This window comes from Patagioenas fasciata, chromosome 3 (genome assembly GCF_037038585.1).
Source record: "Patagioenas fasciata isolate bPatFas1 chromosome 3, bPatFas1.hap1, whole genome shotgun sequence".
NCBI lineage: Eukaryota > Metazoa > Chordata > Aves > Columbiformes > Columbidae > Patagioenas > Patagioenas fasciata.
This window is the reverse complement of record NC_092522.1, coordinates 50,082,205-50,099,186: the sequence shown is the minus strand read 5'-3', so window position 1 is coordinate 50,099,186 and position 16,982 is coordinate 50,082,205. Positions and strand designations below refer to the sequence as shown.

The window sequence follows — 16,982 nt, the reverse complement described above, 5'->3', positions numbered from 1 at the left end:
TTCTAAATACTGTTCTGAGGCCAGGGTAAATGGAGTATAGGGCCATATTAAAATTCTCCTGTTAAGCTGTTTGAGAGAATGTGTTAATGAGACTGGCAGAGAATATAAAATAGGGCCATTTTTAGATCACCTGTGACAACCCAAAAAGAGAATACCTCTTTCAATAAAAAAAATGATTAGGCTATCTGTTTCTGTTAAGCTTTTACTACTGTGTTAAGCATCCAGTGTTTTGTGTGCTTTTATCTTCTTTCCTTTGGTAAAGGACACATTTGTGAACACTCTTAGTGAAATTAGTGTTATGAGGAATGTGTAGTATTTACAAGGAAGTAAGAAAGAAATGAGCTATACAGACAAAGTACAAACAAGATTTCATTTGATATACGGTAGTTTCACTGTCCAGTACCCTGGTACAGTATTAGGACAGTGATTATCTAATTGATTTGATGATAGCATGAAATTGCTGTGAAATTTTCAAAATGGATATGAATATGCAGGGTAAAAATTGATAAGTCTGTCCTGTACAACTGTTCTATTGCAGCATACAGTGATCTGGGAACATGCATTTGTAAAACAAGCAAACAAAAGCTCAACAAAGCATAAACCATACCTGTGTAGTTACATTTCAGTTTGCGTGGCAAATATATTGTATTTATGGTTGTGAAATTTGCCTTCCCTGATAGCATAGTACCTTCTTCCATTTCTGGAGAAGAATCCACTTAATCTAATGTACTCTGGTTCTACTGCTCTGCAAACATGCTCCACGTAGAACCCACCTTCATGTTGACAATAAGCAGAATTTAAAATCACTGTCTGTGTTTGTTTATAGCAACCACATAGGAGGAGTTTATAAAAACATCTTCTCAGACATAATCTTTACTAAGTAATGAAAGGCTGTTCAAGCAGACTATTAAAAAGGGGGAGGAAGACTACCAGTGTTTATTTTTAGTGCTCTGTTGTCATTCCTTCAGTGAACAAATATTTTTCTAAAATTTTTGCAGTCCATATTTGTATGCCTTACATTCGCTCATGCATCTTTTAGTTTCCACAGCATGACTTTCTAATTCACCAAATAAGGTTCTCAACAGCGCATCACATTTTTCAGACAGAGATCATATTTAGAGCTAAATTTAAAGAAGTTGTTATAGGAAGTTAGAGTTCAAAGCTGTCAAACAAGATCAGGTTACTCAAAAATGAGAAGAAACCTTACCAGAAACTATTTGAAAAATCACAGGTGCATTTAATCTGGGAAGGGTCTTTGTTTTATCATTTTTGCTAAAAATGGTAATTTCATAATCGTGACTTCTTTAGAAGTGTACAGAGAATATATGGGAAATCTCGACTGTTGGATTTGATTTAGATTAAAAAATCTGAAGAAAGAATATTTGATATGAACTTTGAACTGTAATGTGCATAACCAGAAATATTTAAACTTCACATTGATCGTCAAAAAACAGTAGAATTCCCACTGTTTTTTTGTGTGTGTATCAAACAGCAAAACTGTCTTGCATGTGAAAAAACTTTCAGGTGAGAGACTGAATGTTAGCTTTCTTTAAAAAAATGAAATATTGAATCCTAAAGGCTCTAAGATTATAGCTTGAAATATATTTAAAATATAGTCTGTTTTGTGAATATGTATTTTTCTTGAGAGACCGTCTTCTGAATTAGCATCTGCTTTTGCTGTCATTCTCTGTCTCTCTCCCTTCTGGAATGTTTCCTTTCAGTTGAATGAATGTGATCATGATGTTTCCCACACATTGGCAGAGTAGCACTTAAATTCGTAGAAAGAAGTCTCTGAGAAATTAATTTTTCCAGAAGATCTGTGATCCAAGAAAATACTGGTTAATATCCATATGTTGTGAACATAGCTGATCTATTTGACATGTGTGCGGTTTAAATGGAATGGAGGAAGTTTTAAAGTCTTTACTGGAAATGTATGAATTCTGGTTTTCATTTTATTTTTGAAAATGTGTAGGATATTGTAGCTTCATACCACAGGAGCTTGGATGTTCTTTCGTTATTCTAATCATTGCATCTTACAGGAATATATCCTGAATATACTGATTTTCAAAATGCCATCTCTGGAATGCTTCTTTAATGGTCAGATTTAATTGACTTTTGGGTTTATGGCATCTTTAAAATTGGCCACAGTTGTTGACAAGGTCATGTTGAGTGTTCCCAGCAAGTACGTTTTTATAAATGATTGTGAGTATCACCTTTATGTAAGCCTTGACTTCTACAATAACATAGCATTCCACAACTTTTGCATGCATTGCATATTCATGAATCAGTTATTGACATTCAAACAAATTAAATAATATATATTATCTTGAAGTGTTCATTTATCACGATGCTTTCTATATCACAGTGTCTTTAAACGTGAGTCAAAAAGGAAAAAGGAAAAAAATAATTCCATCAATACTTTTTCTGTTAACTGAATACAGTTTTCACACAATTTTGTGCGTGTTGAGAATAACCATAAGCATATGAAGTGTTTGAGTATCTCTTTGTAATTCATAGGAACTTGTGGTTTCTACGACCCCAGCAGGACAGATAATTTTCTCATGACTAATCTTTACAGTAAAGAAGTATCAATTATGTATATTTAAGTATGTTTTGCTCTGTTTCCATTTTGTTACTCAGTTGTTTGTTATTATTTTGTTTGGTTTTTTTTAATGTTAATTTAGTAAATATTTGAATGTGTTCAGAAAGCAAAATATATCTCCTCCCTGCCCAAGTAAATTTCTCTCTTTCAGCAATGTTTTCTAATGCTGTAAAGTATGTAGTGAGGATGTAAGAGTTTCGAGAGTCTATTGTAAGTGAATCTTGGCTCTATTGTTGACTGCGCATGATGGGAGAGTCATTAAACTTCAGTGTCTTTGTTTCTTTGTTTTACTTTCATTTAAGGGTTAATATAATGGCTTGCTCTTTGGTATTACATGGAATGTAATTACTTGCAGAAGAGATCTTTTCTGAAAAATAATGCTGTTGGTTGATATGTTCCAAAAGGAGATAGCGTCGAGTTTTCTTTCCCAGAGTGAATAACTCATAATTCATCAGTACCTCTTTTTCCCAGGCGCAAGTAGATGTTGTTTCTGAAAGTATAAGAAACTATTTATGGAAGAGATGTCTTGAATTTTTTGTTAAGCTCTCTCAATATAGATATGAAATCTTGATTATTGATGTAGTTTCATGGTTTTAGTCTGAAGAAAGAGGGATTTCTATTAATAGGTATACCCCTGGATGCAATTAATTAAAAAAAAAAAGTACAGATGGAAGGAGTACTTTCCTTTAACAGATTCTTGGCGTATTTCTTCGTATGCAGCTGATTTGGAACCTTCTGGAAAGCAGAAACCATCAAAACGATTTGAGTAAAATCGTTTTTCTATAAAAATTAAAGTTGCACATTAAAGTTGCTTAGCCTTGGTAGGAAATGTTGGCTTTGTTTTGGTTTTATGCATGTTATATTTGCTTTTCTTAGAAAAGTCTCTGCTGACTTTTCTTAAGGCAGCAATTACCAGTATCAAAACCAGTAATCTGAGCCCTGTTGTGCTCTCCATACTGGCCCTCTTGCTGCCAGTATTTGTGTTATCACTAACGTGCTTTCCTACCTCCAAATAAGCAACTGGTATTTTTTTCTTAATATATATATATATTTCCCTACAAAATCAGGTTAAAAACTTACAGATTGTATGATGGTAGATCTTTACATGGTTAAAGTGTTTGATGAGAGACTTAGGCTTAAAAATAGTAAAAGAAGCATCCATCAGGGAGATGAAGAAAGAAAATACCAGCTTCTCTTCCCCCTCTCTAATGAATTAGTACCATTTGGTTAATGGGCTTTCCTGACTAAATAAATATTGTCTATGTAGATTTCAGCACCTTGTCACTTTAACCATTTATTACCACCAAGTGTTTCTAACTGGACTGCAGTTGCTGCATGTCACACAAAAAAGAAAAGGTGTTACCAAATGTAGTTTAATTAGTACACACTTATAATTCACACCTCGTTTTATTTAACTACAGAAGCAGCAGTACTTTATGGAAGAGTTCTGTCTTTAATTTGGATTCTCAAGCATAACCATTTAGCTGTGCTGTTATTTCATTAGTGTTTATTTTGATAATGGATTGAATGTAATTTAAATGGGGAACGAATTTTACATTAGTTCACGTGTCACAAGTTGGGAGGTAAGTATTAAGGCTTTAGAGACCAGGGTGAATGATACTATAGAAAGCCTGGAAAGATATATTATACATAACTGATGACAGGTGTGTGTGTGTTTGTGTGTGTGCAGCAGTGTTTCATACAGTAGCCAAGGAACTGCAAAATACCAGATAGCCTTGATTTTTGTTCCCAGACTTGCTGGTGGACCTGCTGCGGAGGAGTCATACCAGCACAGTGTTTTGTGGAGAATGTGTGTTTGCCAGCCAATAGCAGAGGTGACCAGTTTGTTCATTAGACCAGGTGATGCAAGGATCCCTCAAGGAACCCTGGTACACCAGCTCTAGGAGAGAGAAAGCAGAAACAAATATAGTTGTTTTCTGCGGGTTAACTATTTTATGATGAACTAGACCTCACTCAATGCTATGGATCCCCACGGGAAAGGACGTACTTGTAGGCAAACTACTCCTGCAGAGGTTAAAAGCCTGACGTCTGAAAGTTGTCTGTGGTGGTGTAACAATTGAATTTAGGCCACTGTGCTTAAATGTGCCTCTATTCAACACAATTTGTTTAAATTACAGGCCTTAATTTATTTTTTTTCAAATGCCAGATTTTATCAAATACACTTCATTTTCAACTCTGTGGTTCTTGCAGGCGCCAAGAGCAGATCAGTTGTTTCTTTTTGGATTGTAATGAGGAAGGCACATTTTATGTCATTGCTGCCAAGATAAAATAATGGGTTGCTTTTGCAGGTGGAACACCTAGTTTGAAAACCCTGTGGTTTGCCAAAGGACCTGATGTGGAAAAGCAACGGTATAGAACATTTCTGGCATGTTTTCACCTTCAGGATGAAATGGAAGAGCTTCAAGCTCTAGAAGCACCTGTTGCAGCATTCTGCTGCTTGTTGGCCTATCTTATGATGCAGGTAACTGGGACACTTGCGTTTTCTTCAGCTGCCAGCCATGATAGATGTGATTGACTAATAAACTGTTTATTTCTAGCCTATGCTGGAATTTTCTCTTAATCTTTACGGTAGGCATAGTTGAGCAAATATGATAGTGCTGCATTACAGTATTTTTAATTACACCGTTTAATGTGTGTCATCCTGTTCAAGAAACATTTGCATAATTTTCAGTGGTTCATCATAACTCTCCCGTGCCCATGACAAAGCCCCGTGAGCATTTTAATAGGGACAGTGTAAACTAAGGGATTTCCACCACTTTTTGTGGCCTGTTTGGAAATTAAAGCTTCTCTTTTTGTGTTTCCTTTGTGTTGTCAAAAGAAGACATTCCCTCAGGTGACTATGCAGGCTGTGCAAACACGCAATATAAATATTTAGTCAGCTCTCCTACTTTTTCACAGCATTTTGTCAATCTACTCAGTTTCCAGGCAGAATTGAGGATATGGCTCTACTCATTGAATTCTGAGTTATAGGTGATCATTAGGTAGCAGTTCTTTTATAATTCCAAACATTTGGCAGCCTTCTTTTTCCTTCATATGTGTTTGCTCAAATTTAAATGATGCATTGAGGAAGGACATATGGGAATTATACAAATGATCCATATAGTTCTTTATTTTTCTTTAATTTCTGTACAGCAGAATATAAATGGAAAGCTTTTTGGAGATGAAACTCACTGAACATAATTTCATACTTTGTGGTTTCAGTTCAGGAAGATACATATCATGTATTTAGCTTTAAATGTATTTTGAGTGTTTTTTGTGTTTGCATATGAAAACACTGGTTCATTTATTTATCTATTTGCACTATTTTGTGTATTTATTGTGCTATCCTGTACACCCTTTCATAGCACGATTACTGAATTATTTGAGAAGTGTTTCTTTAGTGGCATTAAGCAGAGGAATAATGGGACACAACACCTACAGAAATGTGAATTTACTGAGCATATTTATAAATATTAATTTTGAAAAAAATAAAGCTTGTTAAGGATATGGTTTTCAGAACTTGGTAATCAATGGCTAATGCAAAAAAACAGACATGAAAACAGTTTTGCAGGCCGTGTTTTCAATGCGAATAATATATTGAGAGATCATGCAAAGGGCTTAGTTTGAGTTAAGATTTTTCATGGCAGTACCAGTTTTTCAACACCTGTCCCATTTTCCCATTTTCTTGATTCTCTGAGTTGCAGTGATACGGTCTACTCTGTGAAAGACTAGGAAATTGATTTGGATTAAAATGTTTTTTACTGCTGAGTTGTTTTAAACTTTGGTTAGTTCTCTGATATTGTCCATTTGTTTCTTGGGGTGTTTGAGAAGAAAACATGAGAGTGTCAGCAGTCATGCTTTGAGCTGGCTGTACTGCTTCCATTTGTTTTATAGTTGAGAAAACAATGCTTGTCTCACTGTGGCCTAATTCTTCACTTTACACTTCAGTCTTATATTTGCATTAGAGAGGGAAGGTGGATTGTTAACCCAAAGGTGGTTTAAGTTGAGTGATTGTAAGTTGCCTTGAAGCACGCTAACATCTTTTTCTTCAGCTCATATGAGGGAAAAATAAACGTCTTAAAAATGTCATTACTTATCATTTAATCTAATGGTTTTTGCAGGAACCAGCATACTGGCCAACCCACCTGGCTTCCTCAACATTTATGTGCAAGTGTTTAATGAAAACTTCAGATGCTTTTTTTTAACCTTTTTTTTTTTAAATCCAGTAAGCAAATCTGAACTATATAAAGCAAGTGTCACTTTGAAGAGTAATTTTTTTCAGTGAGGGTACTTTTCAAATATTCTCCAAATTAAGAACAAAAATAGTCAAAAAATACAAAATAATAGAAGTGTCTTTAAAGTTAGGGAAAGGAGCGAATGAGTTTGTGTATCAAACTTTGGAGCCTCCAACGAAAAGGGAAATTCCTCTTTCAAACTCTTACAGTTTTGGAAGAAATGTGGCAATGGAAGTGTGATAACTCACCAAGTTTGATTACTGAATAACATTTGTCTAAAGAAATGTTTTGACATTGACATTCATCAGCCTTTTGACTGATTCCCTCTGTTGGGGAGATTTCTTTGCTGTTGCACTTGCAAGCAATCTTTGACTTTTCTTAAGACAAAATTTGCAAGTATCAAGAATTGTTTTGTGGATGAAGTTAACTTTTTCTGTTACTGTAATGTGTAAAATGTCCAGGTTTAGTAAACCTCTCTTGTTGCCATCTGTACAAAGGTGACGCAGGGTAAAGTAGGGCCTTTATCAGATCTTAGCAGCCAGGTGGAGTTAATGAATACCAAGGAGCATTTTGAAAGCTTAAAACTTTTCTGATCCCCCTAACATACTTGTGTTATGCAAGTTTTAATAGTGTCATGGAGGGCAAAGTATTTTACAGTGGGATAAGCAGCAAGGCCTGATTAAAAAAAATCTCAGTTGTGGTTGAATAATTTTTTATCTTGAGGACGAAAGAATGGGTTAGTCGTTCTGACCAAATAAATGAATGAAGTAATTGTAGATGGCTTCTTGGTGGTTTTTTTTTTTTTCAGTTTCTATTGATTTACATCAATACTTTTTTTGTTAATTTTTCTGTGCTTCATTTTTTCTGTCACTTTTTGATTTGCAATAGTCTTAATAGAAACTCTTAAGAGATTGAAATGGGATATACACAACATTCCCTTTCTTTTAACAACTTGATTTTCAGCGCATGTGGAGTTTTAGGCAGCCTTTTAACTGTACTGTAAGCCCACAACGCGCATTTCCACACTTAGCAAGAGAAACCTTCCCTGGAGTTCGCACTGATAAAGAATTGTAATGCTTTATGAATCTCACTTAGAGCCCTCTTTATAACCTCAATATTTGTAACAGATATTTGGTCTTGGTGCACATGTATTATCTGTAGTGTTCTTGTAAGAGGAAGCAAGTGGACTGGTACTGTCAGTGAAGCACCCAGCTGGTGTAGAGGCTCTGTCTTGCTCCTGAGCTGACCATGTTCCTCTATAGAATCTCAGAATACTTTTTCACAAGAGTAAATGCCCCCATTCTCCCTTTTCTGATAGAAGTATTAGAGTGAACTGTGACATTAATTTAGATTTTTCCTTTATGTTTTCCCACTTGAACATTTTAGTTTCAGTTTTCTTATAGTTTTGAGTTCTTCCCACTTTAACATGTAATGTCAAATACTAAAAGAATCCAAACATGTTTTATAAAATCCTGAAATTTAGCTTATAATAGGACATTGAAATATTTTCGATTATTTTTAAAGTTTCCAACAGATAACCATGTCAGCATTTGAAGGTCATCCTAATGATCATCACACTTGTGGCTCATTGTGGTTGGTTTTGTTCTGGGTCTTGGTTATAAAGCAATTTATATTTTATTTAAATCTCAATTTTTTTGCTATGCTTGGTGTTACAGAGTTGAAGAAATTTCCTATTATTAAGAAACTCCAAGGGAGAGGAGACAGGAATACATGAAGGGTGGGCATTTTGTTTGGTGTGTGGAAATCCATGTATACATACTATATACGGGTATAGGCTATGCACTAAAGTTGTGAAAGTAAGTATTTTGTTCCCTGCAAGTGTCTTTTCCTAAACGATGCATTCATGGTGGTCATAATTTTATGAGGTCATTGATTTAAGGTTGATGTGCTTCAGCAAGAGGAACCAATTTTCAGGAAGTTTCTCTTCAGAACCTTCAGATAATGTGTTATTTTTTTCATCTATTTTAGGTCAGTAGCCTCTCTCTGGAGGACTTAAATGCATTTGTGGCACTCATTCTCTGCCTCAAAGGGAAGTCAGCTGCTCAACTGGCAGGTTTGCAGGTATGGACTGGAATAATTGAGTAACATACAATGTTCATGGTAACTTTGGGATAAATGTTTTTCAAGAAAATTATTCTACATAAAGCTTTTTCAGATATAGGAACCAAGGGTCATGGTAAATATATAAGCTTTTGATGTGCTACAGTTCATGTGAATACTTACATTTGTTAATGGCATAAAAAACCATAAAATAGGAAGGACATTTTCTAGTGATTGCAGTCCTAGGGTGAGCAAATTAGTCTCAGATTTCTTCCTGATTTGGCTTCTAGGCTTCAGCTGATGGAAAATTTGTAATGGTGAATCCTGTCTTGCAAAATTGCTTCGTTCTTTTTACCTGAGGAGGATAGTGTTCTGGGACATAAATTGTATGAAAATAACTACATTAAGTAAAGTTTGGTATTACTACTTGTGGGAGAATATGAACATAACATAAACCTAACCAAAAAAATGTCTTGTTACCTAACATGGTCCACTGGAGTGAAGACCTTTTGGATCACTCTATTCTGTAATTATTCAGGAGTTTTTGATGCAAATCTGTTTTGTGTGTTTTGTTTTTTTTTTTCCTTTTCTATCTTCTTTAATCCGTTTGGAAAAGCAAGTTCCTAGATGTTATTACAGCAGAACCATCTAAATGGTTCTTCTTGAATATCTAATTATACAAGAGTATTTTCAATCTCATAGGTTGGGATTCTGTTCCAAGTATTAGCAGTGTACAGCACCAGCTGCACATCAATGCCTATTTGAGTTGTGGCTTTACTTAAGAGGGAAAGAGTTAGAAATGGTTGGAACCTTAACGTATCTTCATTCTGAAAATCTTGCTTGTATTTCCAGTAAATTCTTTGTTGCTTTGAACAGTCCATGCTGGGGTTATGAAAGTACTTTTTGTTGATAGCAACATAAATCAACCACTTGTGGTACTATCCATTGGTTTCTAGTGCACAGGGACCAAAATAACAAAACCTGTGTGATTCCAGTTTCATGATTTGATTAATTATAACAGATAAAGTCACGTCTCCTGTCAGTTTTTTCCAAAATCATCACAAATTTGCTTTGCAGCTGATCAAGTGTTAGATCTGTGTAACAAAAAGAAGCAATGAGGTGAAGGCAGTATGGAAAACAGCAAAAATGTGGGATTTATTTTTGTGTTGAAGAAATTATTGCGCATAGTGAGTATTGAGAGCATTGTTATTTTATCAAGTCTGTTGTGGAAGCCATTGAGTAAAAGCATAAAGGAGCCAAGCATAAGCAGGAAGTGGTGAAACAATTTGTTTATAAGTGCACTTGCAGGTATTATTCAAGTTTCTAAAGTGCTTGGAGATTCATTCTGTTTGAATTAGATGACTTTATGTGATTCATTTATGTTGTGATTCTATGAAATTATAAATCTGAGTGTTGCATCCAAATGCTTAATATTAATCAATGCACACTGCTTACCAGCAGTCATTCTACTAATTCCAAGTAGTTCACAACATTTTGTAACTTTCTCACAAAGCTTATGGCAGAACAGATACTGTCGGCTCTTACATTGTTGATATAGAAGTATATGAAGGATGAAGCTGATCTGACACTGTGTCATACATCCCTGTGTCACTTTGTGAAGCCAACAGTGTGATGTTTGAATTGACTTACCCAGGCTATTGGCAGGTACCTTCCAAAGTTACATCACCCTGCTGCTTATGTAAGCACTTCTTACACTGACACAGAATGCCTTCTGCTCTGCTAAAAACCAACAAAAGATTCATATAATGCAGTTGAAATTGTTGTATCAGGCTATTTTGTAGGACACTTGGTTGTCTTATTCTATTGAAATTCACAGTAGTGCCTTTGGTAGTAGTTTGAGCCAGAACAAATCCCTCTGAAGAGGGATTTATACATGAAGATTTAATTATTTTTCAAGATTGATGATTTCAAAATATCAAAATGTACTCACGATAGAGAAAAGAGATTTTATATGTTCTTTTTCTCTAAGTTTTTTCTAGTTTTCTTCTACCCTCCCTTATATTATAGATTAACATTCTGCTTTGCTCAGGCCTCCCATAGAACTTATACATAAGGTCAGAATTAAATTTTGGACCCCAGGTTGCATGCTTCCCTGCTTTCTATTTTAATCCAGTCTGCGGTTTTGGCAAAGAGCCCAGAAAGCCCTCAGTCTGACTTGGAGGCCATTGTAGAGAAAAAGAGGCACCAGCAGTCAGGCTTGCAGTCTTGCTTCTTATGTTGTGCTGGCCCTGATTGTTTACAAGTGCAATTAGAGATCATTTCTCACCTGTAATACGTACAAAATACTGCCCAAACAGGAAAGGCCCTAGTGAATTATAGACAGAAATACATTTCTTCTAAGATTGCTCTCAATATACAAATATATGAAAAAATTGTATTGCAGGTGGAAAGTTGTGAACTGCATCATTTCTGAACAGTGCAGCCAGAGATGAGACAGAAAAAAATGGTTAAAAAGGAAATACACCTAGAATTTGGTAGATTGAATTTCGGTCCTGCTAAATGCTTTTTAAAATGAAATGTATGTCAGAAAACATGAACTCCAAGTTAGTAGCAGATGCATGGGTGGACAAACACATCCCTTAACTACTGGAATTCATGGCATTCTCAAGCTCTTTATAGCTTTGCCATAAAATATCCAGTTATGCCAGAATATCTGCTTTGGAGTTAATTACATCTTTTGTGCCACTTGTAAAAGGAACAGTTTGGCTGTAGATGAGGTAGAAGAAAGTCAAGCACTGAAGTGTATTCCTGCAATTTTTAAGTGCTTTCAGTTATTTTAAAAGTATTATGGATACAAAATGAGCACAGTCATTTTAGATCTTAAATTATAAGCTCCAGAGAGTCGTTGCAATTTGATTGCAAATGAACTTTCACAAAATACATATAAAGTATTCCTTAATTAGCTTTTGGAATAATAATGAAAAAAATACTCAGCAAACTAGTTAACTAGTTTGACAGGCAGAAGTAGCTTTAGCAAGAATATTTTCTTTTGTACAGTGTCATGGGAAAAGAATTAGCTTGGTAATAGTATTATAACAATTTTACACATATATTTACACATATTTTCCTGAGGGATACTTAGCCACATGCATGCAAAAAAGCAGTATGTTTTAGAGTAGTGTGTAGGTATCTCGGTTAAGGTCCCGCAAATTTCAGAAGGATGTTGCTTAATCTGTTCTGTATTTTTCAACTCAGTATTCTTTCTCCCTTGCTATGCGGACAGAAAAGCATAAATAATACCCAGATTCTGAACATTCCAGGATTTCAATCTTCTGACCTATTTGGCAAGCCAAGCTACATTAGTCAACACCATTAGATGCAATACTTTTTAGACAGACTCCAAACAGACTTTATGAGCTTTCTATGTTTTTCAAAATATAATTGTTTACAAAAAATCCTTTCTCTCCCAGGGAGTGTATGTTTGTTGTGCCTCTGTGACTGTTTCCTAATATGTACTTGCTTGAAGTCTAATTGGATTGAGGAAAACATAGAATTACAAGTAAGAATATTGTAAAGATCTCAAAGATAAACCTCTCTTACATACTTAGGACCTGCTTCTGTGATGTACGTTGGTGTCAACTAAAGTGGAATTTGAGTGCATTCCCAAATGCTTTACTGAATTGGGGCTTTATATTCCCACAAAATTTGAATCTGTCAAAAGTGGTTTTAAAATGACAGATGAGAGTGTAACTGGCAGGGAATCGGGAATGGGGGGATTGAGGTGGTTTACTGATCTTGGCATTGCTTCCTAGTCTGTTCTCTCATTTGCAGACTTCAGGTTTTCTCAGTGTATTGGGCTAATCTGGAACAAAAAGCAGCAGTATGTGATGTGATTGCAAGCTGAGATTGGTTCGGTCCCTGTTCAACCTCAGAAAGATGTTCTTCTGATTTCCTTAAGATAGCCTTCAGTGAACTAATCCAAATAGCAACAGTTCAAGTCTTCCGGCAAATAAATTAGTTTTGGTTTCAAGTATTAAAAAAAAGTTTACATGATTAATCAAGAGAAAGTTGCATCCAATGAACCTGCGTGTATTAAATCTGTATATTAAGGGTGAATATATTCAGGTTTCTATACTCACTTTTCTTTAATATCTGTCTTTTTACCTCCCAGGCCTGCCTGCCTGGGTCAGTACCACAGAGTCTATTTATTTTCTCTAAGGACTTTGAAGTGGTGGGCGTGGCTCCCCCATTCTGTTACCAAGAGTGAAGTGTTGCATTTGCATGGATCAAGCATTAGTGCAAATACAATTCTATCTCAGGAGCTGAAGTCACTGTTTACAGTGGTTTTTGAAAGTCTCATCTCTAAATCCACTACTATTTTCATAATCATCTTTTGAAGTTCTGAATAAATTCAAGTTTCTTGGTCCTGTTGCATGGACAACTGGCCTTACCTTTCTTTGCTTCTGTTTGTTCATAAACATATAAAAAAACCCTTTGCTTAGGCTAACATATTCAACTTCCAGACAAGACTGCTCTTCTGCCCTGCTCTTCCTTATTTTCTTTTTTGCCGAATTTGGTATATTTATTAGTATTATTAGAGTCATAGAATCATAGAATGTCACAAGTTGGAAGGGACCCACAAAGATCATTGAGTCTGTTTCCCTGGACATTTTTTTACATTTGACATAAACTCAAGTATAAGAATTCACATAACTGCGAATTCTGTGATGTGTCAGGGGCACAAATACAAACCCCAGCATGACTAGATCAACTCTTCTACCTTCTGAGAAAAATGCATTCATTTAGTTGGACATACTTTGCTTACAGATAAAATCTTGAGCAAGATTTTGAGCAAGGGCCTTAAACTAGAGGATGCAAATTCCTTTTTGTGGAAAACGATCTTGCATTTTTCTCCATAATTGTATGAGTTCGTTCTGCTTTTTTGTGAGTTTTCACCTTTACTGCCATGCAGCTTATTAGCAAGGTTTCAACGGCAAGGAAATAGGAGCAATATTTCAGATATAAATTGCTTTTGGGCTTTGTATAGCGTAAAGAATTTTCAGTGATGTTTAAGGTAAAAGACACTCAGATAACAAAATTACTGTTAATTTTTAATCCACACTCAATAAGTCTGCAGAAGTTGAAACGTAATTACTGGTAGTGAGAGTAATAAACCTCTCCCAAAATATTAAACAAACGGACAGCTTTGAAAAAGTCAGAGATAACTTATTACAGACAAGGAGAAGAATAATTTCTAGTATCAACTGACATTTTCCTGCCAAGCTCGTGTTGGTCAAAGTGTACGTTTACTCATGAGATAACCAGTTTTCACTTCCTGGTGTTTGCCTGGCATAGGTGGGTTCGCTCTCTGTAGCCTCTAAGGGCTGAGCTGTGTGGGGCAGGTGACCCGCAGGGGCTGGAGCCAAGACAGGCAGGGATGGTCCCGTCAGGAGATGCTGGCACCCACGCACCTGCCTGTGGTCTGCTCGGGGCTGCCTGTTCCTGCCCACCTGGCCCTGGCGTGCCCAAGCAGGAATGCAAGCTGCACATCTGCCTGGGCTCTCCCCGGAGAAGCAGGTGGCCGTGTGTAACTTTGGAGGAGCAAAAATGTTTTCTGAAATGACCTAACGAGCCATTTATAGTTGGATGGAGAAAGAAGATAAAACAAGCCTTTAGGCATATGGGTACCATGCTTTGTAGGAGGTACTGGAATTTTTCAAATAACTAGTAGAAATGTTTGTCTTGAAGATATCAGAAACAGCCAGGCTAACCAAGAACTGATTTGTTCTCTTTCTTTTTAGGAGTATTCTTGATCAGTGTTATCATTGTCCAGGGGTTAAAAGTCAAGATGGTGTCCAGGTGCTTCCTCTATGACTTCGGTCAAATTGTTTAGTTCTTTCTCATATTTTAGTTCTTACTTATAACACTCCTGCATCAGTAGTCTCAATAATAGAAGTTCCTTAGCCAAAAGTTATGTATAAGTGTGAATTTTTAATATATTCTTAACGTTAATATTGATGGTGCATATATATTCTGCTTCCCTTCACCTTTATTTTTGGGATGATTTAATTTGATGTTCACTGAACAACAGCTGAGACATGGTTAAAGGATCTTTTTATAAAGAAGTGGAGCTGTGTTAAGAGAAAAATAGTGTGTGTACATTATAACGTCCCTTACCAGCATTATATCTTAGCACCTCAAGATATCATCACTCATTAAGACAATTCTATCCCAGTATTACAAGTGAGGAAACCACACACACGAACAATAAACACCAGATGTGTTACAGTGATTGTGTGTTACCTCCAAACAAAACTAATGATTTTTGGTGAGATTTAGTTAATTGTTTAGGAATCTAACCCACATGTCTAGTGTCACTCCAGCACTAGTAGGAAGCATTTGCACATTAACTGAAAAGGTATATTACATTCATCTAGGCTGCTATCTATTCCCCTGATGGATTTAAAAGAAGAGGCAATTCAGTTCCTTGTCAAATACAAAATAATGTATGTATTGGTTTTAACACGGGCAGTCAATGCATACCCAGGTATCGTTTCCTATTTAGCAATAGTTTTCTATTTCCTTTTTGTGTATAGGATACAGAAATACATCTTTGTGGAAAATATTTCTATGCTAGGACTGAAGTTCCCTAAGTTTCTACTAAAGTCAGTGAGAGCTTTACTACTGAATTTAATAAAAAGAAAGTTATGCCAATACAGTATTGAAAAAAAAAAATCCCTTAATTTTCTCAGTGTTATTTACTTTTTAGCAAAATTATACAGTTGTATTTTGTATTTGTATGCTGAGACTTCAATACAAGAGGCAGACTTCAGTCCAGCAACAACGGCAAGTAATATTTTGCAGTTATAGGAGGCTTAAAACATGGTGGGTTCTACAGGAAGTTTATTTTGCCACAACACCTTGTGCCAAAAAAAATAGGTACCTTTTGTTTTCAAATGGCTGTGGATCAGTTCCTGAGACTGGAATGTCAGTGAATACTGATTTCATCAGCAAAGTGCCTGCAAAGTCCAATACTGGCTGAAATGCTGAGATCCCAAAGTTTGACTTGTTACAGAGTTTGCGTTATCTTTTAAATGGTGCTCTTCTCCATGTTAAATACACCTCTTTAAATGGCCAAGTTACTCTCACATTAACTGTTTCCCTATTTATATTGAATTTGCTCTGACACAGTGCTGATACATGAAATTGTAGAATATTACACGTAAGTGATGTTATTTTCTTTAAAACCATTATTTGTAGTCAGTTCTTGAGTAGCTCAGAAGACCATCTTTGTGCAATAGCTCTGTACACCAAACAAGGATTCTCTGATTTCACTGTGTGTGTTCATCTAAACTACAGGATGGTGTTGATGTTCTTGTGCCAAAAGGTAGCAGCTTTCAAGCTGTGTATGGCAGTTTAACATCCCAAAATAAATAGGTATTCTAGAAGTGGATACTCTATTGCAGCTTAATTACAAATCAGTTCCTAGTACTTGAAAATACCTGATCACCAGCTGCAGGTTGGCAGTTCCTTTCATAGGTCATCTGAGATACTGCTGTGTTGATTTATGGTTCAATGTGTCTTGGGCTTCAGGATGGTTGTGAATTAAAAGTAGACTAGATCTTCTTTTCTTTCTCAACCTGTGGACTTAACACTTGGAAAATTCCTTAGCCAGAACTGTTTACCTTAGACCATATCACTGTAGAAGGTAAACCATAGTATCAACATTCTTCTTGTGCAACTGCTTTGCAATACAACGAAACCCTATGAGAAAAAACACAACTATATTGCACTGGCAAAAAAGTATTTGTTCTCCTGGAATTTTCTATACTAGGTTCAATGACAGTTTTATTTTAAGAGCTTGTATACCAAACATGACATTAGTAACAGTTGTAGTAATGTTTCTGGAAGCTGTACAGCTTCAAATGTACTCTATTTTGCCTAGTCTAATTCTGCTGAAGTTTACTAGTCTTTCTGTTGGTTTCAGTGGCAAATAGGTCAGTGCCTTATGAAGTATATACTCTAAACAGCTTGAGAGGGAATGGTCATGCATTAGGACAATTAAATATATCTTCAACTTCTACTTTGCCTCTGGGGAGAGAAAAAAACTGATTTTTAAGCTT

At 35.7% G+C, this 16,982-nt stretch overlaps 1 protein-coding gene across 3 annotated transcripts in view; it reads left to right on the top strand.

Annotated features, from left to right (window-relative positions):
* FAM120B (family with sequence similarity 120 member B) overlaps nucleotides 1-16,982 on the top strand; it is a 53,399-nt gene that overhangs the window by 14,285 nt on the left and 22,132 nt on the right. For all 3 annotated transcript variants that reach the window (XM_071806331.1, XM_071806330.1, XM_071806332.1), the window contains exons 5-6: nucleotides 4,912-5,084; nucleotides 8,827-8,919. In XM_071806331.1, the coding sequence (XP_071662432.1) occupies nucleotides 4,912-5,084; nucleotides 8,827-8,919 (266 nt within the window). The remainder of the gene's footprint in view (nucleotides 1-4,911; nucleotides 5,085-8,826; nucleotides 8,920-16,982) is intronic.